The sequence below is a fragment of the Propithecus coquereli genome, unplaced genomic scaffold (assembly GCF_000956105.1).
Source record: "Propithecus coquereli isolate 6110/MARCELLA unplaced genomic scaffold, Pcoq_1.0 Scaffold119, whole genome shotgun sequence".
NCBI classification, from domain to species: domain Eukaryota; kingdom Metazoa; phylum Chordata; class Mammalia; order Primates; family Indriidae; genus Propithecus; species Propithecus coquereli.
Genome location: NW_012135969.1, coordinates 2053772 through 2081101, shown reverse-complemented (window position 1 = coordinate 2081101; position 27330 = coordinate 2053772). Strand labels below are relative to the sequence as shown.

The following is a 27330-nucleotide window of genomic DNA, read 5'->3' as shown; positions in this document are numbered from 1 at the left end:
GCACATCGTCATTTTGATGTTATTTCTTACAAATTACGATCTTGCCGCTGTGAGTGCCATGATCACAGGGGAGACGTCTGTGGGAGGTGAGCAGTCTGCCACCTACGGACGCCCTTCCTCCTCCCCTCCTGGGGGGTCAGTGGGAACTGTGGCCCGATGAGACATCCCCAGAGCTGCAGACTGCTTCTCCGCCTTCCCCAGACCCCACCACCCGCCACCCAAGTGCCCCCTCTGGAAGCTGCGTGGCTGGCACACCCTCCATACCACGCACAGTCACGCTCGTGGAATAATCGAGAGAAAAACGAAAGATAAATGCCCCCCACTCCCTTTTCTTTCCCAGCAGGCTCTCTTGGAGGAAAAAACTCCCTAGTTCAAATAGTTTGCTTTTAAACCTTTTAAGTGTTTCATTTTAAGGCACAAGTGTCTAAAAATCATACAGAATTTACCAGGCGACAGCCCAAGGTAGTCCCCCCAACCCCCTGGACCAGAGCGCAGAGCCTTACCTGTTCCCCTGGGGGCCAGTGCCTTTGCCGGCAACTGCAGCTGCAGCTTCTGTCTGCTTTTGTCCCCAGATCCTCTTGGGTTGTGCATTTCTGGGCTGACTGTCAACCTCCCCAGTTTTGGCCTCCTCTTCTTTGATAAAATCTTTGGTGCCTGGGCTGCTGAAAGGTGCAAAATCTTTTCAATAATTCATTTTTACCAGGAAAATATCTCCCACCTTAAGAATGCTTGAAGGGCCCAACAATGGGGGTGGGGAGTGCTGTCAAGAGAATGGACCCAGGAGGACAGAGAAGAGCTGGATCTGAAACCTGGTTCCACTCCCTTGTAGGCATGTGAGCTTAGGCAGATCATGTCACCGCTTCAAGCCTCAGTTTCCCCACCTGTTACATGGAAATAGTAATACCCTCTTCACAAGGCCGTTATCACCACTCAGGAGCACCCATGACACCTGCAATGCAGAGTCCGCAGGGATCTTTCCTTCCGCTAAGAAGTTTCTAGCTTCCCATCCACAGGTGTTGGTGTGGACCTGCTGTAGCTGTCAAGAGCCTTCAGTTGGGACACGCTGCTCCCTGACGCTCACCCAGGTTTGAATCACAGTGTATTTTGTACTTGCGTATTTATTTCCTCGGGTTGTTTATTAGTGGCAGACACGGCCTTACAGAAAGGTTCCCCGCACCGGGGCCAACACACCTTTTCTCTTTCCTATGTCCCACCCACCATGGTGCTGGGGTGACACTCACAGGAAGACAGTAGCTGGGGCGCTACTGGGGGCTGAGTTCCCAACGAACATTTTTTTTTTAAAATTCAGATTTTGAATTAGGTTGCTAATGAGTATGAACAATTTCAAGTTTCCTCTTCACATGCATTTAGCATCAGTGCACGTGAATGTGGGCAGAAAGTTTCAGTACTTTCCATGAATCCCTACAAGTTCTTGGGTTCGCAAGGCAGTTAAATCATGAATATCTGGACTAAATCTCCCAAGATCACGCGCCTGGCTCATCTCTTTTTAGACAGTTTAGAAATTTCACAAACAGACGCAGCCAGCAGGCAACATGGGGGAAAGCTGGGAAGGGTCCCCGACTCGTATGCGAGAGCACAGCCTGCCTTGGCACGTGCAGACAACTGGATGTGTGTGCCAGCGTGTAAGCTGTGTCTGCAGGAATAGTTTTCTTCGAGATGCAGGAAAGGAATGAAAATTCTTTCTCTTTGGCAGCCCAGGAAGCCTAATTTAATACGACGGCCGGGATGGGAAGGCAGCGCCTTCTGTGCTCCAAGATAGAGAGGACCATGCTCCACAGGGAAGTTACTAGAAGACGGGAGCTGCTGGGTCAACTTAGGGCAAGTTGGTGGAGCCCAGAGAACTGGTGGGTGTGACCAGAAAGGTGAGAAGGGAGTGGAAGCTCTCTGGAAAATGAGAATATATTCTTTGGGGGGTGCAGGGTGGTGATGAGACATGATTTCAGTGACCAAAGAGGGAGTGAGAGGGGAGGGAGGGAAGCATTCCCTCAATGCCAAAAGTCGCATTTCTTGAATCCAGAGGTTTCTCCCTCATCACCTGAGACCCCATCCCTCCTCAGCTCTTGGAAGTCCTGCCTCCTGCCTTCCACCTGATGGACAGAACAGGAAGCTGCGGGATTCTCAGATACTGAGGAAGAAAGAGGGAGGGCCAGGGAAGGGGCAGGCTGGGGGCTCAGGCCAAGTCCCGAAAGCCAGGACCTGGCCCAGAGGTCCTTACTGTAAAGATTTCACTTTGATTCCTGGCAGGAACCCAGAAGAATGCTCAAATTTCCTCCACGCTCCAGGCAGCAGAACTTCACACTGCCCACAGTGCCGCCCCTCTCTGCTCCATCACATGCCTTCCCAGGGAGTGAGCCTTCCTCCCAGAGGGCCTTCCCCACTAGCCTGCACCAGCCAGCAGCTCCTGCAAGATCTGTTCCCAGTTTCACTCCACCAAGTCTGCTCTGACTCTGCTTTGGCCAGAACCCTTATTTTCAGGTGTTTTATGGCCTTTAGTATTTAAATATTCTAAAATTGATTAATGTGTATGTCTTTTCTCTCCAACTGTAAGCTCCGTAAGGATGCGGACCATCTCCTAGCCAGTCTATGTGTTGCCTTGCACTGTGGTGCAGGCCAAATGTTAATTGCCTAGTATGTTTGCAGGGCTCAAGAAGATGTCTTCAGCCCAAACTACAGGGGAACTTCAAAACTAGAACAAATGTTTAGCTGTGCAGAAGACCCAAGATAGCTTAAGACAAAAGGTTATTTAATTTGTTCTCTTGTTCAAAAATCTGCTTCCTTCAAAGCATCAAATCTCTTAAACACTTTCCAAAACCATTATTATGCGCCCTCTAATCAAGTTCTCAGCAAACTAAAGTAATAAACCTGAACAACTAGAGATTGTTTTACCAGTCCTGGCAATGAAGAAATCACTGCTGTTGGTGTAGGCAGGATCCTCTGACTTTTGGCAATTTCAACCTCAAATTGTCTATAGTTTCTGCAACTGTAAAATGGGAATATTCTTACCTTGGTATTATAAAGTTTAGCAATCATGTACATAAATGGCCTAACTTGGTGTCTGTTGTGTATTAATGGCTAAAAATGATAGCTGCTGCTTCGACCACAATGAAGACCACCACTCTGAAGGCACTCTCACGAGAGAACTGAATTTGACCAGAGACTATTATGCAGGCTTCACAGGGTGAGAATAACTTATTCGGTAGCCTTTATTCCTATGTAGTTCTGGTTGATTCTCTCATTCGATCCTTCTTTTATAAAATCCAAAAGGCAAATAGCAACTCTTTTTATTATAATTTGTTCAACAAATACCTGTGTGCCTTTGCTATGTAATAATTTGTGGGTTCACAAAGATGAGCAAGACATTTTGCTCATGACCTGAACGATTATTATAATCTAATTTGGCTGCACTGCTGACTTCTTCCCTTGATACCTTTTAGATTCTAAAGAGAGCAAACTCCTAAAAAATATTTTTTCTTCTGTCTGCAATCACAGTCACAAATGAGGTGACCTAGACTGCATAGTTTGTGTGTACATGGATTTAAGAGTTTCAAACACTCAACTTGTATACCAAGTTCCTAATCACTTTACCTACATGAAAAGTGAACCAAATTTCAGACCTTTGGTGGCTTTCTAAGAAGGGTCCTCACCATGGCATGGTACATTTTATTAATTTGCAGGAAGACTAAGTCATATTTACACTGGGAGTTGAAATATAGCTTCCTCTTCAGGTAGCAGGACAAGCCCTTTTCCTTACAGAAAAGGAAGGCATTTATGTTCAGGAGTTTCATTGCCAGGTAACTCAATATCCTGTTTGTCAGCGAATTTTGGGAAGACTGTCGTTCACTTTGGACAACATACAGCCCTACTTCCTTCCAGTATCTGAGCAAGGTGATGCCCCTCATAGCAAAGAAACCAAATAGCTGTTTAGATAACAGGCATCTGCCTCAGTTCTCCTGACAATGCTGGGAAATCACGATTGTTGACTGATTAGTTCTTAATTTGACCAGGAAAGGAAAAGAAGATAGAAATCTCATATTTATACAAGACTCTGACAACTGAGAACCAAGTCCATTCAACCGTCCACATTAATCCCATGCTCCTGCTAATTTATTCAGTTCCTCACATCACTTGCCAGAGACAGACACAGCTCTTGACAGACAAGGTCAAAAAGAAAGAGAAAGAGGAAAATACAATTTGTGAACCTTTTTCCCTCCCCCACACTACCTTAACTGGGATCCCTGGTGCCTAGGAGGGGCTGAGATTCCAACTGAGAGATGCCTCTTTGAACAGTTTATTGCTTCCTTTGGCTAGTGGGAAGAATGACAGCTTACCCTGGGGTAATAGGCGGCTTTCTGTACAGTCACAAACGTGGGCTGTGACTATTTGCCTATTGGAGTGTGCTAGAAATGTGTGTTGTCTCACATGCCCAGAGGAGATCTTAATTAAAGCTTAATTATGTACCATAAATATGTTTTATTTTGGCACTCAGGAGGTGGGATTTTTGATTTTAGGAAATGTAATGCCTAATAAGTAGGCAAGAAAGGGAATGTAAACACCGACTGAGCCCTTTCATTTGTCCCCTGTCAGAGTGGTTCTGAACGGGCTTTCAGTTCCTGTGTGCGCTTTCAGAGCCACCTTCCTGGGTGCCACCCTTTCAGGGCAGGCTGGGCGCCCGCACATTCCCACAGCCAAGGGCATGATCAGACACAGAAGGGCCCGTTTAGTTTCTGGTGGTGACATCCCACAGGGTGCCAGACATGGGTGTTAAGAAATCAAATGAGTCTCCAGAAAGGATGGGATTTTATTGGTTGCTCACTCCTTTAGCGCTAGAAGGTGGAGCCCGAGTGAGGTGGCAGCGCTGTCCCGTCTTCCTGCTCCCCTGCACACCACACCTCCTGGTAGTGTTCGTGGCACTGCCTCTGGCCCCTGTCCTGTCCACCTGCCTTCTGGAAGCCTGCAGTCCCTCTCCCTGGCTCCACCGCGCTGTGTGCTGTGCCAACGGCAACTTACCACATGAGGTAAATTCTGCTGGGCCTCCTGGGGCCGTTCAGGCAGAGCACAGGGGTCTCGGACGGGGTGGGGCAGGAGACAGGGAAGTAGCACAGGGCCGCTGGAGACTCGGGCAAGGGCCCTGGGGAGGTGGAAATGGGGCTCGTGAAGGTGGGAAGGGTAACCGGAGGGAGATAGGGGGAAGGGTCCTGGGCCACTGGGGAGGCAGGTGGCACTACTGGCAGGACGAGGCAGCAGTAATTGGTATTGGGCTGCATGACAGGGGAGAAAGCAAAGACGGAGCAGTAAGGGCTATATTCAACACAGAACAGGGGGTGCTCGCTGCTGTCACCTGCACAAAAGAAAAAGAGCAATCAGGAAGCAGCACTCATGGTGGGAAGGACGTGAAAAAAAAAGGTCTGTGAATGAATCAAAACTCAAAAATTGTTCTTCGGGGGTGGGAGTGGGGTCTTCTCCAGGTGTCATAGGAGCAGCAGGCCTGGCTTCTGCCCAGGAGGCACCTGGCCTAGAGCTCAGAGTCACCGAGGAGTTAACCAGGGGAAGTGGCATCATCACAACCTTTTCCAACCAATCATCTCTGACAGATGTAGGGAAGTTCTTCTGGTACATTCCCAAGAATGTCCTGAAGGGCCATGTGGAAGTGCCTGGGCCTTTCTCACCCCCCACAGCCAGCCTAATGAGCTGTTCTGGCAGCAACAGATGGCGGCCTGTGGGGTCTCACCTGGGTAAGGCTGTCCCCGCCCCATCCTCCAGCTGCCCCTGCTAGGAGGTAGCGGTCATGTCCTAATCTGGACTTTTGCTGCACAAGGAAGCTTGGGAAAAGGGAAGGAAGCAGAGAGATCCTGCTGGGATCCCGGGAAGGGAGAGGAGCTGAGGGGAGGAAAGCAGGTTAAATGAGAGAGGCGTCCAAGAGAAGGTACTGATTTGTTCCCTAACCTCACAAACCGCCAGTCTTGCCTCGGTGGAGGCAGAATAGGAGCACCTGCTGGAGCCATGATTCAGAGCTAGCCCCTCATGCCTGACAAATCCCAGCTCTGCCACTGAGCAGCTGGGTCACCTTGAATCAACGGCTTACCTGTTTCCTCATCTGCAAAATGAGACAGGTGTTTTCTCTAGCTGTGCCCCTCCCAGGGTGGCGCACAGACCAGTAGCGTGGATGTCACCTGGGAGCATCTAAGACATGCAGAATCTGTAGTTTATCAAAACCCCCAAGCGTTTCTCATGGATGTTAAAGTTTGAGAAGCAAGGCTCTGAGACAGTTGCTCAAACTATTGATGAGAATCATCTGTAGTGCTTGTCTGAAATGAGGTTTTGTGGGCTCCTTCCTGGCAATTTTTATCATCAGAGAAGTTTGGGAAGTGCTGCAGCTGAAATCAGTTCCAATTCTAAAACGCTGTCTTTGTAACCGTCCAGTTGGAAACCATCCCCTATGACAGCAGGCTCTCGGTCCTTGTTAAACTGCAGACGATTCAAGTAAACATCCACGCCTTTCTTCCTCAGGGGCTCCTGCCCTGCTTCCTGCTTCTTGGATCATTTCTCTTGATAGCTGTCTTCCCCCGTTCTTCCCTTAACTGTTCTTATCTCCCAAAGTTCCTTCTTCTTCCCTCTTCTTACTCCATCCATGCTCACAGGGACACGTTCTTGCAGTTTCAACCACCGCTTACTCACTGTCCCCGGATTCCTACCGGCAGCGGGGGGTGCCTGCTGAGCAGCAGCCCTGGGTCCCTAGGTGCCTCTGCCATCTCCACCTGGCTGCCTGCTGTACCTCAGACAACACCCACAGAAGACCCACCTCTCCTTGCTTTTTCAGCCTTGGCAACGGCGACCTCCATTGGCCTAGTTTTCGGGGCCAGATCCCCGAGTTCTCTTTGATTCCTCCTTTTTTTCTTTATCCTTGCAGCCAAGTCACCAAGTTCTCCCAACTTTACTTCCTTAAACATCCCTCTGGCCCATGCCCTCTCCCCTCTGCTCTTGCTCCGGGTCACGCTGCTCTCCTTTCTTCCTGTGCCGCTGGCTGCAGCTGCTGCTTGTCTGGTCTCTCACCTGTGTCTAGCCGCCCCTACCCTCCTCCTGCCCCTTCTCCATGCTACAGCCAGAGTCAGCTTTTAAAAATGCCAGTTTGATTGCGTCACTTCGCTGTGTAGAGCCCTTTGATGACTGAAGCTCCATCGCCTTCAGCATGACATTTAAGGCCCTTGGGGACCTGGTCCTTGCCTACCTGTAGGGCCTCAACTTTATACTCCACATTTCCTAATTTGTAACTTGGCCCTAAACCAGAGCTTCTTAAACTCCAGCGGGTGTGTGTATCTCCCTGAGGTCTTGTGAAAGGCAGGTTCTGAGCCAGTAAGTCTGGGCTGGGCCTGAGGTCCTGCATTTCTAACGAGCTCTCAGGTGATGCCTCTGCTACTAGTCTGGGGACACTTGGAGGCACAAGGCTCTAGACTATGCGTAGTTCCTCTGTGTCTGTCTGTCTGTCTCTCCCCTTCTTCCTTGCTCCCTTTCTCCTCTGTGCCTTTGCACACTCAGTATCTCCTGGCAGGCACATTTTTCTTGCCCTCTTCACCTGGCTAAGTCCCCTGTCCTTCAGGATGTTCACCCCACCTGGCCCTGCCCACAAGCTCTCAGAACTCACCTTGGTCAGGGCGAGCACCGTACTGTTTGCTCCTGTTGGTGTCTCGCCCGCCCGCTAGGCTGTAAGCCCCTGGGGGGCAGGTCCTGCGTGTTGTATATTTGGTTTCCCCGGTGCCCGCAGGTATGCATGCGGCCAGTGCAGTGCTGAATGAGTGAGTGACAGCTGAGAAAACCAATTCGCCCTGTATCATGCACCCTGGGACGGGGAGGGGGCAGGTGGATGTGGTTGCTAACATCCCCATAGGTACCGGATAAATGGATGGCTTCACTGATGCCCCAATAGTTGACATTCTTAATAATCAAATTATAACCACTCTTACATCTCAAACTAAAGTTTCTTTGGTCAAGCAGTTTTCTAATCGAGGTGGCAACCCCAGAGCAGCAGGTGGTGTTGGGAGCAGGCTTCATAAAGACTAGGCATTAACCCCTACCTGAAACCTAGTCTGTATCCGGGGTTGCAATCCTCCTAGCTACCTGGCAAGGTAGGTGATAACTCCGTTTTACTGCTGAGGAAACTGAGTTCAGAGAAGTTGCCCGTTCACATTTTTAGGGTTATAAAATGGTAGAAACAGGATTCTGAGCCAGGATGTCAAATTCTGGGCTCTGTGACAACCCTGAACCCCTCTGTTGCAGAAACATTAGCACAAATGGACTGTATATATAAAAATCGGAGTATTCACTTTTTTTCCCTAACTTGGGCAGATAGCTTGGAAAGTTGTTGGACACCAATTGTGCTTGCCGGGAAACCCATTAATCTTAGCCTTTCAGAGAAAATCTTCAGTAGAATTTATTTCCAAGGTGAATTAAGAAGATTTAGGATTTGCCCTCAAATTTCTCTTCCAGGCTGCTCTTCAAATAAATGTTTTCCAGCACAAATGAGACCACAGTTATTTTTGATGTTTATCTTTTAAAATCTGAATTCCCTGCTTTTTCTTAGTTTTACAAGAACACGTACTCACCATAATCCACTATAAGGCTGAAAAGTCTTGCTACTCCTACAAATCTGAATCTGGTAATGACTAATGTTGAACTCAATAATAAGTGAGGATAATTTCAGAACACTTGGCTTTGTTTTAAAGGGCAAGATTTTGGAAGCAGCCTCCCAGGACGTCATCCAGATCCGCTTTCCTGGCATGTAACTAGGGGGACTATGCCCAAGCTCCAGGTGCGAGTGGAGGGCAGGAGAGGGCACACTCGCTTCCCACGTGCCTGCCCTGGGGTAGAGAGCTCGTTAGGACTCCAGGCGCCAGAACCTCACAGCACAATGGCCTTTGGATGCCTCTCCATGTCCTGGAAAGGAGAGGCGTCTCTTTTCCAACTCAGGCTAGGGCCAGGAGAGGTCTGGAGAGTAGGCAGGAGTCAGAGGCCACCACAGCTCCCCGAACGTCCCTGTGCCCCCGCACCCGCTGGGCCTGCCGACTGCTCTGCGCTTCACCCATCCGTATGGAAGTCTGAAACGAGAGCATGTAACCTTGCGTGCTAGGCTTCTCACCCTACACCAGCGATCCCCTTGGTCGTGAAGTGGGATTTCTGAATCAATTGTGTATAAGACCCAGCTGGGTCTTGACTCACTGCCTGAATTTTCCATGTCCTTTTGGAGATAAAGCGTATCTCTGGCTTGGTGATTGCTTTCTGGTTATTCATCTTTTTCCATTTGGTACTTTGCTTTGGAAACTCAAGAGTTTTGTAAAAGTGCCTGTACCTGCATTTCTGTTAGAGAGTTAAAAAACACAACTCTGATTTTTGTGAAGGAAAAGAAGATTGGGGTGGGGGGACCTTAAGACAAAGAAAACAAACTTTTCTAGTGCATTCTCCTTACTAACTGCCGCTCTCATGTGCTAGAGATCATAGTGCTATAATTTGTTGACTAGTTACAGTGGCAGGACTGTTCCAACGGCTGCACATAGATTTTATCATCGAGTCTTCACAGCAACCCCAGCAGGTAGGATCTGTTTTTACCATGCTCCCCCCATTTTACAGATGAGGAAACTGAGGCATGGAGAAATTACTTGCCCAAAGGTATACAACAAATAAGAAATGGAGCCCGGATGCTAATTCAAGCATTTTGACTCCTAAGCACTTGCCCATAAACTGCACACCCCACTGCATGGAGAAAGAGCAAGGAACACCACAAGGCAACTCATCTAGAAACAATTTCATGGAATACATGAACTTGATCTAAATGCATGAATTCCTTCTAACAGTGTGAAGAACAATGAGAATCTGATGCCTTATTGATTATAAATTTATCTGTAACGGGCATTGATAGTTCCTATATTGCAAATAATTGTTTTAGGGGTTCTAGGTGGCAGTTCACACCCAAGAAAAAACTTTTTTAATGACATAGATTATTATTACGTAAATTTGCAGTAAGTCGAGCCACATTCCTCAGTGATCTTATTTTATTCAGTAAAGTCTGGCATAACACAGTATGGAGGTTTAGCCTGTTAGGCAGATGTGGCAAAGAAATTTCACTGTGTTTGATGTTTCAATTTTGCACAGAATCTCAGGTCTGACATGGATAGAAGTTTTGATGACTCACTGCTAACTTCGAATTACCCCCCAAATGCTTTAGGAAAATATCTCTCTACAGAGGTGAAGAAAAGCAAGAAACTGTGAATTTACCTAGTGAGCTAGATCAGTATGTCCAGATAATTGACATACCAAATCCTCTTTCTCTCTGAAACAGCAGGGTGTGTATCTGAATTGTCTGCATTATGCCAGCACCAAACTCCAACTCAACTTTTTCTGAACAGCCTCAGCTTAAATTCTTGCCATGTCTCTAGGTTCTCATTTCCCTATGCTAATTGGGGAATTCCGAGGGTGCGTCTACACATGTACCACGAATGGATCTTAACACACCAATGCTTTGTTTCTAGCCAGATTGCTGCACAACTGATTCAGCTTCTGTGGCAACTGCCATGAATCACCAAGATCGCGATGCTTGCTGGACAGCCAGGCCACAGTCCGGCTCTCGGCTACATGGCTCTTGGACATGGTCTGGGGCCATAATACAATGACAAAGCTGGCGGTTTGTAAAGGCTTTTACTATGAGTAACGTAATTCATCTGATGAAATAGACATCTTTTTGCTAACTTGGCTCTCTTGCCCAAACCTTGGTGTTTTTCAGTCTGGTAATTTTTCAAATTCGATGTTTTATAGAATGTAAAGTGAATCAATTCCCTCTTTTTGTCAATGTTCTAAGTTCCATATATGGAGTTTGCTCAGTCTGGAAAACATCTGTATTAATCAAACTAAATCATTGAGGTGGGCCTAACCGGTTCAATGTAATGATTTTTCTCCACAGATGACAGAGCTATGCAAACAGCTCCCCGATTTTGGCAAAAAGGCTAAATATTATATTGAAAGAATGGAGTTGCCCTGTTTAGACTTAAATTCAAATTTTTGCAACTAAAAACATCCTCAATTCAATAAATTACAACTTATAGTTTGAAATATTTGCGGAATGACCATATCTGCCCTATTTCAATCTTCAGCAGTTGAATTAAAAGCCTAATCCCTACTAAAAGTCTTTAAAATGAGAAATTAACTATGATGACACTTTCCCTTCATTAAATAAGGTGCGAGAGTCAGGGCCTAAGAGGACATCACTTCAGAAGTCAATTTGGTTTTGACTCATTAAAGCAACAGAATGTGGGTGGTTAATCTGAGTGAAACCTGCCATGTTCAAAAAATGCATTAAGACTTAACTGGACCGGTAGCATGACAGGAGCTATTTAGGATTAGAAAGTAGCTGTGATTTGGTGTTAATGAATTGCATGCTACTGACGAATTGTTCTGAGGAATAGTTTGGATCCTTTCCATTCAACCGCAAAGCAGAAGGCAGACCTGCCCGCCTAGTTAGCTCAACTTAGACATCAGCTCCCTGAGGAATCACATTTGTCCTACAGACCATGGCTTTGATGGGGATGAGCCCGAGGGACAGTTGATTTTAGCCCCTTTCTGGATATTAGGAAGTCAGTCCTGCCCCAAGAAGACTGGTCTTTGCTTCAAAGGCGGCTGAAGAGTGAATTATTTACCAAATTGCACAAAGGGAGGATTTATCAAGCTCCTTTTCTCCCGGAGAGGACAAATCCAGAACTGGAGAGCTTTATTACTTTCTCTCTCGGCTATAAATTATGCCATTCAGATGTGTTTGAAAACTTCTCTTCATGTTCTTGCTTGAGTCATAAAACTTGATACCTAGGGCCAAATGCCTTTATCCCCAAGAAGGGTAAAGAAGATGAAATGGCAGCAATTCCAGGCAGGGGCTACACAAAGCAAATGACTGGGCAGAAAATGTGGGCCGTGGACAGTGACTTTGCATAATTCACGCCTCTTTGACCTAGTATTACGCTGAAATTAATTTTGTCATTTGCATAGGATCATCGACCTTCCAACCTGAATTAGCCGCTTGGAGGACACTAGGTTTAACCGATACCACCAATTTGATCGTTGTCATCATGTTGTATACTAGGATTTTAGATTTTGTAAATTTCAGTAAACCAGTGACTCACCTGGAGAGGGTTTGCTGGGGCCCGCTTTCTCTGTTTTCCTTGGGGTCATTGTACTTTTATGTTTTTGCTTGACTGATGTTTGGTCAATTGCTGGAAGTCTGGAATCACACTTAACTGGAGATACCTTGGTAGATGATCTTGGTTCAGTTAGAGGATCTTCCTCACTAGAACTCTACCGAAAATGAAAGGTGTCTGAGTATCAGTGGCCAAGTAGGTCACCTCTGCTAGGCAGAGAAAACAGAAATGAGGCAGATGCAGTGACACCCTGCCACCCTCCAGCAATAACCCTGCAGCCTCCTGCCATGCTCAACTCACCCTTTTGCCAGTGAGATTTTGATGGATCGGGTGTACCAATTTAGAAATAAAAGCAAAGTTAATGAGCCTGTTTGGTAGAACATTGTGAAAAGAAGACATTTCTATGAGTCTGTTTTGTAGAACATTATGAAGAGAATGCATTTCTGACCCTTAATTAATTTGATGACCAATAAATAGCTCATGAAACCACACATAAAAGCAGAAGAAAAAAAAATCAGTGCTTTTAAACTTCTTGCTGTTTGGTATTTGAACAACTTTGGCAAAAGATGAGAAAAAAATGTTCCATGTATTAATCATATACTTGACAATGAAAAGGAAATTTAGATTGTGTGGTAGAGACTGATTAAATCAGACTTGAATGTTAATATTCTGAATTATTGGGTACAACGTGAGACAGACTAATCTTTTAAAAAGTCCCCTACTTGTCAGTCTTCTATAAAGAAGTCAGTATAAATCTATGCACGAACAAATCATGACTCCTGCAGTGTCAGACTGTCTCAATACAGCCTTGCAGACCCAGTAAAAATTATCCAGGCATTCAACAGTTTTATACTTCACCACACTTATAACTACCAAAGAAATGATGAAACAGTATAAATATTAAAAACCTGGTCTTAAAGGGTGATTGAAGTACAGCCTTATGGTTTTAGGTCCTGGTGTTAGTATGATTTGCTAGGCTATCCATTCTGCAATAAACAAAATCACTAGGTTTCTCCCTCTCCAGTCCTGGGGTGGGGTAGGGGGTCACTAAGTTTTCCGACATTGCACATTAGTCCAGTGTTGGAAAGCCCCTGCGAATGTGGTCTCTTGCAGACACACAGTGCTAAATTAACGTTCCCGGCACCTCCCCGACTGCCACAGTTTGTACTGATCTTGCTCATCGTTCCCCTGGCAATTGTGGTATTTTCATTTCACAGGCTCCGGACGCAGGAAAACACTCTGAATGTCTTTGAATTATCGGGCGCAACGTAAGACAAACTAAACTCTAAAAATGTGCCCTATTTGTCAGTCTTCTACAAGGAAGTCCATAGAAATCTACAGGTGGACAGATCGTTATCCTCCAAGATGATAAATCATGTTTTTAAATTTAGAGTTTGGATACAGCCTTCGAACAAATGATTCTTGTTTCTCAGTACATTTTCAGAAAACAGGCCACCCTCAGATAAAGGGACAGGAAAAGGACAGGACATAATGAATGGACTGTTCTCCCCTTTCCCTTTCGATTCTGTAATTTAACAGAAATCCTTGAAAATTATTCTGAAATGTCAAAGATGAAACATTAGATCATTCCTGAACACGAGATAGGTTCTCTCTTCTCAGAAAAGGAAATGTGGGCACATTTTAATTATGACACCTAAGACTGTCATTGTAATTAGGGATTGGAAGTCACAGTCCTGGAACTGGGTCCCAAGAATTTCTTCCACAAATTGCCCAACACAAACAGCTCATGTTAGCTGGCTGAGCGCTCTGCTCACACAGGGCCCTGCTGGCCAGCCCTTTATTTCTGGCCAGCAGAAAGGCAGGAAGGATGCTCTAGGCTAAGATGACCAACACCGGGGGCTGCAGCCTCCAGAGCAGGTTTGGCTAATATTAGTGGCTCCGTCTCCATGACCCCCAGTTGGGGCTGGAATTCTTTGCTCACCCCAGGCAGTTGCGAATTGGGAGGACTTAGTGAAGAGACTCTTTACTGGGTGGGGTATTAAGCTGTTTATCCTTCCTTCACCCATTCATTAAACCTCAGGCCTTTAGTAGCATGGGAGAGGAAACCAAGCTTGGCCTATTAAACCATTCTATTACAGATGAGATGGTGCACCTGCATTCCAAGTACATCCTTCTTTAGTTCCTGGTTCCATCAACCTCACTTCCAGGTGGTAATCATTCTTAAGAGCCCAGGAATTGCAGTGAGAAGTTGGTATTTTGTCAGTTGGAAACTGAAACCACAATGGCAAGAACTGTAATACTTATGAATGTGCTAATGGATTTTTTTTCTGCTTACCTCATTGAGTAATCTTAACTAAATCAGTCACACGTTTTTGTCTTTATTCACGTCCTCTCATGTTCTTAGCTGTTTCTATCTATCCTCGCCCATGAAAACCCCTCATATCCTCTGGGGAGAATAATCCTTGGGTGGGGGAAGTTGTAGTAACTTATTCCGGCACTGAAGTGTGGGATTTAAGACTATGGAGCCCAGCTCCCTGGGAGTAAATCCCAGCTCTTGCGTGTATTAATAGTAATTGCGTGACAGGGGGTTAGTTCATTTCTCTACATCTTGGATTTTCTAAGAACAATACCTTTTGGTGGTTTTGTGAGGATTAAATGAGTTAAGATATGTATATAGCACTTAGAACAGCACTATATACATATAACACAGTAGGTGCCATATAAGTGTGAAACCACCCTTTATAAAATTAATAAAGGGCCACAAGGTGGAAACCGTGGTAGGAGAAATATATATAGAACGAGCCATTGTTCCCCAGCTTGCTTTCCTATAATCGCTACTCAGAAGTCACATAGCTGATGGTCATAAAGATTCTTAGCTTTCTTCATTGCTCCCACAGATAACATCACCCCTGAGAAACCTAAGGCTAGTTTTTGAGATATCTTCCTGGCCCTGTGTTCTGGTGGACCAACTGACCCAACCAGACCAGTGGCCCATACCAAGGAACTGACTCAACTGGTCTTGTAAACCCCACCCAAGAACTGACTTAGCAAACAAGACAATTACTACACCCCTATGGTTCTACCCTGAATCCAGCCGATTAGCAGACCCAATTGCCTAGCCCTTTGTCCACCAAACTATCTTTCAAAACGCTTTCTCCCAAATTCCTGGGGAGACAGATTTGAGAACTTCCTCCCGTGTCCTCACATGGTACCTGCAATATTAAATGCTTTTTCTGCTGTAACCCCAGCAGTCTCAGGGTACTGGATTCCTCTTGAGCAGCGGGCAATGAACCTGGTAAGGCTGTAACAAGTGTTGGCTTTTATAATTAGCCATTAATGTTTGGCCATTTTAAAAATTAACTAGCTAACTACTGAACATTAACTAGTCGCTGTTGAAACCAAAGCCAAAGGCCCTAAATGAAAAATTCCACTGGACTCTACCTATTCTAAAAAGGTACGAATGGAGAGGTGGGTTCATTCCTACGCAGGACTGGTTTCTTTTCCAATGTGTATAAGTTGTGACAGTCTTATAAATAGCCACTTGAAATTTATCTAGTCTTAAGAAAATATGGTGTCATTTTTTTTGGATAGCAAAACTCTAACAGCAAATATTTAACAACACTTAGAGATTATCAACAATAATTAGAATTTTTATTTAAAGTTGATTCTAAAATTGTGTCTTTTTCTCCTGTAATTTTGAAAAGTATTACAATTTTCATTTCTTCCCCATATGTTCCTAAGTTGAAATGTCACTTGGAGGTGGAGGCAACGCATGTTGCTATTCCTTTGGGGGAAAAAACCCAGCTTTATCTTTCAAAATCAAAGCCCTAGACATTAAAGAAGCAAAAAAACAAAAAACAAAACAAAACCCCAACCTACATGATACATGAGTGTACTTTAAGTTCTCCACTGGGAATCTGATCGAAGTCATAATAAAGCCATGTTAACTAAAATAAGTTATTGACAAAATTAATCAATATTTTCTGGAGTATTGTTATTTTTGTATGTAAGGTTCCCAAAGATGCCCAACTTGCTCTTCTGGCATCATACATAATAAAGCAGAGATATTATTTTGCCCAAGGCCTTGGCCCTCTCAAAAGTTCAGAGAAAGATATACTGGGAAGAGAAAGAGAAATTAATTCCTTAATTAGGGAATGTAAGTAGCACTGGGCACAGAAGTGATGACTTAGTAACAACATCGTGGTTCAAGTTAGATCTCCTAGAAGATGAAGACACAATGGTTGGGAATCAGGATGCATTTCCTCAGAAATGTTGGGAATGACTAGATTTCTTAAAAACTAGGAGCAAATAACATTGACTCAGAAATGGTGACAATGAACAGAGATGATCAGAAGAACAAGTAGACTAAAGCAGTCAGGGACAGAAAAGACTTGAAGTTATTTTCCAACTCTTGTCTGAAGGCTCCTTTCTAAGACCAGAGAAATTGGTTCTCAACTGCTATGCCAGCCCTGTCCCCCGCCCCAAAGGGGCGTACTCAATTCTGATTGATGTGTACCAAACCCGCATTTGCCCTGTGTCATGTGATGGGGGATGGAGCTGAGAGGATCTTATGACAAAGTGCAGATCAGGGGATGGCTTGCTGTGGATAGTAGGGAAGAGGAAAGCAGTAGTGTCAAGCTGGTGTCAAAGAAAGCCTGTGCATTGAGCACATCTGAAATACAGTTAGTGTCCTGAGATTACGAAAGACGGTGATCAAGGCAGTGAACCTCAACACACAGTGACAACCTGGGAAGGCTGACCAAGCGACTGTGCGTGCACTCAGTATCTTCAGTCCAAAGTCCACATTCAAATTGTGCCTCAAACCCCAAAACTCCCTTATTGAGGGCAGCTTGTACGAATAGCATTCTGGATAGGACAGATGCCTTTACGTGGTCAAGAAATATAAGTACGTTCTATACTCAGGGCTGTCGTAGCACGGAGCAGGCTAAACTTTCTCTGGTCCAGACAAAGATCTTAGAGCAGCAAAACCCTTCTCATGTGTTCAGGACAATTTTTGGTTTTTCTGGACTCAGGTACCACCCACCTGAATCGAACTACTGCTGACGCTGATTTATCCCTCCCCCGTGAAGACGCAGCTGCCAGGTAGGCCCAGGTAAGACTAGGATGATTGCCAGATGCCTTTGCTCTCCATTTTGCCACAAGATGCGTCTTGGAGTCAGCTGGGCTGCCACGTGTATAATTATTGTGGGCACCTCTCTCTACCTTCTTGTTCTATAGAGAACTCTTTCCTGCCTTCAGGCTTCTCTGATTTTCGTACTAGCAAGTTGGAATGACCCAGGCTGAGGCACTGACCTGAGAGCAACAGCGGCCTCAGTAATTAAAATCTTCATAATGTTTGATCACCATTGGGTCTGCTCTCCGAAGGAGAGGCATGTGGGACTTCAGAACTTGCTTCGAGATTCTATCCATCCCACTACGGAATGGCCACCAGACGAACCTTAGTGCTGCAAGCTACTGAAATGACAAGCATGACATGTTTTCTGACACCTGCTAGGTGTTTCTTATAATGCAAATTAATCCTTTGTGTGTTGCAGAAATCAGTCTTCAGTTTACATATGTGGTAACCACACATTCTTATGGTTCTTAATACTGGGGGATACCTGCACACCGTGTTCTCTGGCTGTAGTAGGGATGGAGTTTTATGTGGTGGGCAGTGGGTAGGGAAGCAGTATGTGGCTAGAAAATTGTTGGGTTTTAAAATTTTGAACACTAAAATGTAGTGTTTAGTAGCACATTGAAACTGCCTTTGAGTTGGATGTTTTTCAGGTATGGTTTTGCTTCACTGTATTTCTCCCTCACCCTTTATTTGAATTCATTTTCTCCTTTTAGCTCAGAGGAGCATATGAACACATGGAGGGCTTGACCATCAAGTGGAGATCATTCACCAAAATGCCTCCTGCTAAAAATAATAGGTCATGAAACATGGAGGTCAATTGAGAAGCATCATATGCACCTACTATGTCTTCAACTCCATGCTAGGCACCATGAAGGACCATAAAAACAAGAAGCTGACAATGGGAGAAACAAGATTAATGCATTACTAGCAAAATACAAAACATTTAACCAGGCTGGGCGTGGTGGCTCACGCCTATAATCCTAGCACTCTGGGAGGCCAAGGCAGGAGGATCGCTCGAGGTCAGGAGTTCGAGACCAGCCTGAGCAAGAGGGAGACCCCATCTCTACTAAAAATAGAAAGAAATTAGCTGGACAACTAAAAATATATAGAAAAAATTAGCCAGGCATGGTGGCACATGCCTGTAGTCCCAGCTACTCAGGAGGCTGAGGCAGGAGGATCACTTGAGCCCAGGAGTTTGAGGTTGTTGTGAGCTAGACTGATGCCATGGCACTCTAGCCTGGGCAACAGAGCCAGACTCTGTCTCAAAAAAAAAAAAACATTTAACCAAGTGACAGATTGGGCTGCACCAATTCTAAAGGCTGTCAAAACTCAAGGGAAAAGGAGAGAAGTCAAGGGAAGGCAGTGGCACGTGCTGGGACTTGAGGGATGAATAGGATCTGGCTGGGCTGGCGGCAGCACGTGAGCGGAAGGGTGGAGGGTGTGCAACGAGCAGGCATGACCCTCAGGGGAAGGGCCGGAGCAGAGGTGAGGAGGAGGGTGGGGTCAGACTGTGGGGAACTCTGAAATTCAAGCAAAGGATAGAGTCCATGTGATGGCGAATGGGGTACAACTGAAGGTTGCTGAGAGGAATGCATAAAGCAGTATTTAAGATTTAGCTTGTGTCTTTCAGAGGGAGAAAACAAAACATCCTGCAAATTTGCCAGTGAAATCATCTCTTTGTACTTTCAATGGTTTATTTTTGTAAAGCATAATTCTTTATGACAAAAATGCATGCTCAGAATGGAAAAATAAACACAAACATAAAGAAAGAAAAATTAAAACATTCAAAAACCCATTAACCTTGAAATAAAAACTGCCAATTGGCTGATCTGTATTCTTTTAGATTCTTTTTGTTTGTTTGTTTGTTTTTATTTTTTTTTGAAACAGAGTCTCACTCTTTTGCCTGGGCTAGAGTGAGTGCGTGGCGTCAGCCTAGCTCACAGCAACCTCAAACTCCTGGGCTCAAGTGATCCTTCTGCCTCAGCCTCCCGAGGAGCTGGGACTACTGGCATGCGCCACCATGCCCAGCTAATTTTTTTTCTATATATTTTTAGTTGTCCAATTGATTTCTTTCTATTTTTAGTAGAGACGGGGTCTTGCTCTTGCTCAGGCTGGTTTCGAACTCCTGAGCTCAAACAATCCGCCTGCCTCTGCCTCCCAGAGTGCTAGGATTACAGGCCTGAGCCACTATGCCCGGCCAGATCCGTTTTTTTTTTTGAGACAGGGTCTCACTGTGTCATCCAGGCTAGAGTGCAGTGGTGTCATGATAGCTCACTGTGACCTCAAACTCCTAAGCTCAGATTATCCTCCTGCCTCAGCCTCCCAAGTAGCTGGGACTACAGGCCAATACCACCATGCCTGGCTAATTTTTCTATGTTTTGTAGAGACAGCATCTCATTCTTGCTCAGGCTGGTCTCAAACTCATGGCCTCAAGCAATCCTCCCACCCCAGCCTCCCAAAGTGCTAGGATTACAGGCAGAAGGACCTCTTGAGGCCAGGAGTTCAAAACCAGCTTGAGCAACATGGGGAGACGCCATCTCTACCAAAAGTAGAAAAATTAGCTGGGCGTGATGGTGTGCACCTCTAGTCCCAGCTACTTCGGCAACTGAGGCAGAAGGATCCCTTGAGCCCAGGAGTTTGAGGCTGCAGTGAGCTATGATGAGGCCACTGCACTCTACCCAGGCAACAGAGTGAGACTCTGTCTCAAAAATAAAAAAAAGGTATTATGGAAGTAAACTTGATAGGCCTTGTGATGAGTTAGATATGGGGGGAGGTGGAGAAAATTTCAGATTCTGATGATACTGCACCAAAGAAGAATGAAGGCCCAGGTTGGGTACTTTGGCATTGGGCCTGTTGAGTTTGAGGTGTTTTTTGTGACATCCAAGTAGAGATAGTGAGTAAATAGTCAGATATTCTGATCTGGGGATCAAAAGTGAGGTTTGGGTTGGAAATGCAGATTTGGGAGTAGTCATTGGCAGTTAACATCTTGACTTGGACAGTTAAAATGTGCATGAGATGACTTCAGGAGAGAGTATAGAGCAGGGTTTCTTGGGGGCAGGGCATGAACTTGGATAGGGAAAAAAATGACATCTTTATTTCCTCTAACCTCTGAAACCTAAGCATATCTTTCATCTATGAATGCAGGCAACAAACCACAGTACTATTAGTAGGACCTGTGATTTTTGTCACCAATAGAAATCACAGATATTTTCACACCTCATTAAATTTGTTGCAGATGTCTCAAAATACCCTTTACGCCCATCACTTGTTATTTAATGTGTTAATAAAGAAGCACGTATATTACAGAACCACAAATTTCTAAAAATATTTTGATGACTATTTCAATAAAAGTAGTTTCCTTTGAAAGCCTGTGTATCTTATTTTATGTACTTGAAAATATTATTCTGAGAAGGGGCAGCAGAGAGTTCACCACGAGGCCAAGAAGTTTGTGGCACAAAAATAGGAAGAACGCCCTCCAGGTATAGAGTGAGAGGAGAACAAGCCTCCGGGAATCCCGAACTCTGAGCCTGGCGGAGGGTGAGAGGTGGGGAGTGAGAAACCGCTTCCAGAGACACGGGGAACCGGGGTCGGGGAGAACGTGGCTCTGCAGAAGCTCGGGGGGGGGGAACCGGGGTCGGGGAGAACGTGGCTCTGCAGAAGCTCGGGGAGGAGCCGGTGGCCGTGCAGGCCACCAGCTGCCGAGCTCCAGGAGGACGGAAGGAGACCCGCTGCGTTCCAGGACCAGGAAGTCACTTGACGAAGAGCCATTTCTGTGGCATGACGAGCGTGGAAGCCAGATTGGAGTGGGCTGAGGTGTGAGTAGGAGGTGGGGAGATGGAGTCAGTCGGTGTAAATAAGTCTTTGGAGAACTCTGGCTGCAAAGGGGAAGGAGGGAGTGGAGGGGGATGTGGGATACGGAAGGGCTGTTCTGCTCTCTCTTTTTGGGGAGAGACGCGAGGCCGTGGTGCGGAGGACGGTGCGGCAGGGAAGCGGTGGGCTGAGGGTCCCGGGGAGGTGAGGGGTTCGATCCCGGGCACAGGTGACAGTTTGGAAATGGCGGGAATGAGGGGAGGGCGGGGCACCGCAAGAAGCCTAGGACGTTTCCACGCGAGGACCACGGTGGTGCGAGGTGGGAGAGAGGAGGGACTGAAGACTGGGGGAAAGGAGGAAGGTTTGCGGTGGAAGAGAGAGTTGACCCGAGAAACTGGGCAGCGTTGAGGAATTCCAGGAGGCTGGTGGCTGTGCGCCTCCAGTGGCTCTATTGGTGAAAGCTGGGTGATTCTTCTTCCGAAGTAGCCACGGCCCGGATGTGGGCCCTGAGACTGCGGATGGGCCGGATTTCGCAAGAGGCGCGCAGAAGAGACAATGTGCGAGGGGATTGCTGAGACGGTCAGTGCGGAGCCTCGCTGCCCGGGAAGGCAGAGTCAGTGCAGAGGGGGCGTCACAGGGCAAAGGGAGAGGAGTCACTGCACCAGGGTTCCCAAGAGTTGGAAGAAACGTCACAGTAGAAGGGGTCAAACAGCAGGGCTGGGAGTCCTGGAGACCAGGAATCCTCTTGGGTGATCACGCAGCCTGCGGGGCGCTGTTGGGACGGGGGGTGGCAGAGTGGGACAGAGGAGGGCACTTGAGGTATGTCAGGAGCCGAGAAGCCAGGGTGTGGATGCTGAAGTCTTCAAGGACTGTGGCGGGAGACCAGGAGATGGGGTGGCCAGAGACTGAGTCGCCTGCCGGAGTCTTCACTGAATGAGGGACAGTGGCCGGAGACTGAAAGGATGATGGGCAGAGGGGAAGGCGGAATGAAACAGCACGAGCCTCAGTGGACCAGTGTGTCCCACAGAGCCAGGGGAGCCATGGTCTGGGAGCAGCACTGGGAGCAAGAAGGACGCCCTCCTGCTTCCCAAGCCCAGCCCCAAGGAGGGTGTGTGGGAGGGACAGGAACAGCGTTCAGATGGGAGCAGCCTCAGGGCAGAGCCAGCTTCCCTGGCAAGGAGGGGAGGGGAGGGCAGCTCTGAGAAGGGGTCCGATGCACGTCGCCTGTGCTGCGGGGAGACTGCACCCCCCACCGTTTCCCCAGAGTGCCCATCCCTCCTTGACTTAGGCTCTTCTTCCCACCTGTAACACCCTTCCCACCTCAGCTCCCAGCCCCACCCCAGCTCCCCAAATCTTGCCCATGTCTTAAAATCCAGCTTAAAATCTGCGTCCTCTGTGAAGCTTTCCCAGGTTCCCCTGCCTTTCTGGTACCCGCGTCGGATACCATTTTGAACTGCAGGCATCTGTATCACGTCTTCGTTCACCGACACTCTAAACGACCCGAGGGCAGGACGCGGTTTGTCCATTACTGTATCCCCATAGCACCTAACTCGGTGTCTTGTACACAGACGATTTATAATTTCCTTATTTCATTTTTAAATTTTAAAAATTTTGTTTTTAATTGACAAATGATAATTGTATTATAATTTCTTAATGAATAAAGCCATGTAAAACAAAATAAAAGTGTTAGGACAAAACGCTGTATGTTATAAAAATAACACCCATATGTTTAATACAGGTATGTGCCTGAATAACATTATCTTGCTATTGAAAAAAATTTAAATTTTGATGTCTAAATTTTAAATGGTTTCTAACAAGTTTTTTGGTTTTAAAAATTACTTGGAACCATTTTTTTCAAGTAGGGAATTTCAGTAAAATGTAGTAAACTGAAACGCACAGCACACCACACGACAAAGGGAAAAGGACACTTTGTTATAATTTCTCATGCAGTTTCTGAGCTGCTAAGTCCAATTAACACGGGGAACTCTTTGGGTCAGAGGCCACCAATTCCTGGCACCAACAATTTCACTGAGCCGGGATAACAATCGGTGTTTGTGTCAACTCGGCCACGTGGCAGAATCACCCTGGTGGAAGGACGAGGCTGTCTTGCTTACCTGTTGAAAAAGGCAAGACGACTTCTTGGAAGCATTCACAATTTAAACCTGCAGTTCCCCATTTTAATGCCTGCCCTATTTTAGAATTACCGAGCAGAACCCAGACAAAGCCCAGAAACGGAGGAGAAATGAAGTGCTGCTGGCTTTGCCCAAGACACAGTATTTGTTTGCTCCACTAATGCCACTCAAGACCTCCAGCACCCTGGTTTGCCCGCAGAGGGGCCTAAACACCAGTTTTCCAACTACTCTATAATCTAGTCATAAAAGAAATGTCCAATTCAGTCTGGTGAGTTCTCTGGCAGAACGTCCAACCACAACGAGGTGGCCTCCGTTATAAAGTACAAGCGAGTCCTGGGCTGTTCTGAGTTTGCTCTGTGTGCAGAGAGCTATGACCTGGCAGTTCTTATGTCTTTGTGCTCTTGACTACCTGTGACAAAAGGAGCTTGCTCAGTGCTTTATGAAGGAAGCCCTCTGTCCCTTCGCAGAGTGGTATGCCAGGAAAAGAATGCTCTCTGTAGTTGGTTACTCTGGTCCCCACCAGTTCAGGGGTTTCAAGGTCCATCATAATTGACTAATCTTCAAGCCTGATTGGCCACGGCAGATAGGCAGTCTTACCAAACCTATGTCCTCTCAATCATTTCAAGCCAGGGTCATAGAGCATTCTCCACCCCAAGTGACATGAGGATCCCTATTCTGGCTGGTTATGACTTTTAATATGTGCACATTCCTAAAACATTCTTGCAACTATTAGCCATCAACATGCATTGAGATCCTATTATGGGCCTAGCATTGGAAATATAGCCATAAACAGTGCCTGCTTTCGACTGGCTCCCAGCCTAAGAGAGGGGGCAGACAGGAAGACGTACCCCATGGTGGACTTGACCCCAGAGGGTGTTCTAAGAATACAAAGAAGGGACAAGAGCAAAATCACCTGATCCTGAGGAGAAGCCCCAGAAACTCTTCCCAGAGGAAGTTCAGTCAGAGTAGAGGACGCACGGAGGTTGGTCAGATGAGCTGGGGAGGTAGATAGGGGTCAGGCCAACAAAGGCCGAGCACCTCGCACGGAGGTTGGTCAGATGAGCTGGGGAGGGAGATAGGGGTCAGGCCAACAAAGGCCGAGCACCTTGTGAAGATGTTTGACCTTGATCCCAAGGACAATGGGCAACCACTGAAGAATTTTTAATAAGAGCATCATGATCCAATTTGCTTCTAGAGGGATCGCTCCTATGGCAGCCTGGAAGACTGCCTGGAACAGGTAAGGTAAAGACAAAACGATCAGGGAAATGACTCCTGCAATAATCCAGACCGAAAAAAAAAAAAAAAAGAAAAAGACAGGGCCCCACAAAGGGAGGTGACAGTGGACAGAGTCAAGGGAGAACAGATAAGACCGTCAGCCTTTGGTGTGATTGCTGTGAAGTGTGAGGAGGAGCAGAAAGAAAAGGAGGAGGAGTTTAAGATCATTTGCAGGATTCCGACTTGGGCAGAATAAGGAATTCACGAAGAGGACACAAGTGGAGGGGCGCTGCTGTATTCAGCATCTAGAGTCTGCCGGGCTTGTGGGACCTGCCTCGGTGAACAGAGCAACAGCTCAAATGGAAAACAAACTCAAAGGAAAATTCCCACAGATCCGCACTTGTCAAACCGTGGGCTGCACATTCCCCCTCCATGACGTACGCTCCGGCTCGAGAGGCTGAGAGGCTGAGAGGCTGTGTGCAGAGTAGCGTTATTACTCAGGTGCAGCTCGAGGGCGTACAATCTGAGCTGGAGTCAAGAGGGCGGCTGTGACGAACACCACGCCAGGTGTTGCAGATGACTCACAGCCTCCCAGGGTGGGGCCCCGTGTCAGTCAGAACCAGTGTGTGCGTGTGTGACCCGCCTCATCAGCGCGCAGGCCTGGGGCCAGAGAGAAGAGAGAGGCCCGACCCACAAGGAATCCGACAACGGACAGGCAGCAGTTAGAGAAAATTAAAAGTATGACTCATGGAACACGTATGCTGTGTCCTAAGCTGTGGTTGCTTTCATGACACTGTTAAGGGTGTCAGTGGGTTGACATTGACAGATTAATGGGAGAGCAACTCCCCAAGAGCCATTTGAAAGAGGAGAAGCTGCAAGTTTCACAGACAGGACAGCATGAATAAATAGGTAATGAAAGGAGCCATGCAAATACACTCAGGTGGTAGGACAACACGGAATGCAAATCCAGCCAGCCATCATGGACAGCTGAGTCATCTGGCAGCTACTGTTTGCTAGGGGAGCTGTGGTATGCAGAGCATTGTATTACGGATTATGCAGGGTCAGTTTCTGCGAAACAAAAGCCCCTCCTGGCTCATGGGGTCTTGTTTTGTTTTGGGGACTTGACCATAATCTGGAGCAGGGTTGTTCCATAGAATATTCTGCAATGATGGAAATATTCTAGATCCGCGTGGTCCACTATGGCAGCCACTGACCACATGTGGCTCCTGAGCACGTGAATTGTGGCTAGTGTCACTAAGGAACTCAATTTTACATTTATTTATTTAGTTAGTCTTTTGAGACAGGGTCTCACTCTGTCACCCAGGCTGGAGTGCTGTGGCATCATTATAGCTCACTGCAATCTCAAACTCCTGGGCTCAAACAATCCTCCTGCCTCAGCCTTCTGAGTAGCTGGGACTAGAGGTGTGCACCACCATGCCTAGATAATTTTTTAATTTTTTTTTGTAGAGACGAGATCTCACTATGTTGCCCAGGCTCGTCTTGAACTCCTGGCCTCAAGTGATCCTCCCACCTCGGTTTCCCAAAGTGCTGGGATTACAGGGGTGAGCCACCGTCCCTGGCCTAAATTTTAAATTTAATTTTAATTAATTTAAATGTAAAGTTAAATAGTCACATGCAGCTGGTGGCCACTGCATTGGACAGCACAGTTCTAGACCTTTCCTGCCCTCACGTATGGATGGACATTCTGACTTTTTAAGCCACTGTAGATTACTTGAAGAGGCTTTACTTCTTATTTTAATCTCCAGAGTCTGTGTGGATTCTCATGGACAAAACAATTAAAGTGTTTGTGCTGGGGAGCGGCCTTCCTCCTGAAGCTCACCTTGCTTGCTGGGAGATTCAGGTGACTTCACTGATGTAAACATGACACTGAGCCAGGCCTGGGGCAACTGCCAGCTGCTTCTTGGTATCAGGCGAACTGCCTACACCTCCTTCCGATGTAACAATGGGGCCCTGGGCCCTGGAATCTAAATATTTAGTTGCTTGGTTGCTGGCAGTGAAAGGACAATAATCCTATTCCTGTTAGCAGAGTAAATGGTGCTCTTGAAAAACGGAGGGCGGGTCCCCACCTTCCTTCCCAGTGAAGTAAATGCAGTGACAACGTGTCCTCAGTCCTTGAGGTTTGTGCATCTGGAACAGTGTCCCTTGCAGCAAAGATAAGGACCTTGGACAGATGAGAAGGGCCCATGATCTTCACAGGCCCCACCACCTGCTGGGCTGATTAATCGTTTTCGTCATCTTTTATTGGGAATCCAGGGCTTCTGTCCCTTCTCTGAGAAGGACTGAGAGCTCAAAATACTCCCTGTGCCCCTGTCAATCACGGCAGTCTCCTCTGGGCCAGCAGCTGTCCCGCAGGTACCTGGGGAGGAAGGGAACTGCTTTCCCCCTACGTCCAGAGACTGTTTTGCTTTTTAGTCTACTTAACTATTCACTTTCTAGTTGGTTATGTGGAGCAACTGTTTATTTCCCTGTTAAATTCTAATCTGATGAAACAGTTCATAGGGTTGTATGTAACTCTGAAAAGGGCCTAAAGTTTCATTGCTACATTAGGCTGGTTTTTAGAAACGTAGTCTGGGACTGTGCTGAGGTATTCTAGAAGCCTCAGAACCTGCGCCTCCACTGATACCCGCTGGAGCATCATTTGCAAGTACAGCTGGACACCGAGGCAGTTTGCGATGTAATCTAACGTTAGTATGCCACTTAAGAGTCTCCTTCATTCTCACGATGCATACTAATAAGTATCTCCTTGATGGGAAACTGAAGGGCTTAGAGTAAAGTGGGTTGCCTGAATTCACACTGAAATGAAGGGCAGAGCAGGGCCTGGATAAATGCTTTCTCCTAGGCCAAGCCACTAAATTAAATGTAT

The 27330-nt window shown here is 46.5% G+C and overlaps 1 protein-coding gene across 1 annotated transcript in view; it reads right to left on the bottom strand.

The window, feature by feature from the left end:
* Positions 1-27330, bottom strand: part of MARCH10 (membrane-associated ring finger (C3HC4) 10, E3 ubiquitin protein ligase) — a 103034-nt gene that overhangs the window by 63184 nt on the left and 12520 nt on the right. The window contains exons 3-4 of the mRNA XM_012659629.1: positions 12177-12348; positions 504-662 (exon numbers count right to left, since the gene is read on the bottom strand). Coding sequence (XP_012515083.1) covers positions 504-662; positions 12177-12348 — 331 coding nt within the window. The remainder of the gene's footprint in view (positions 1-503; positions 663-12176; positions 12349-27330) is intronic.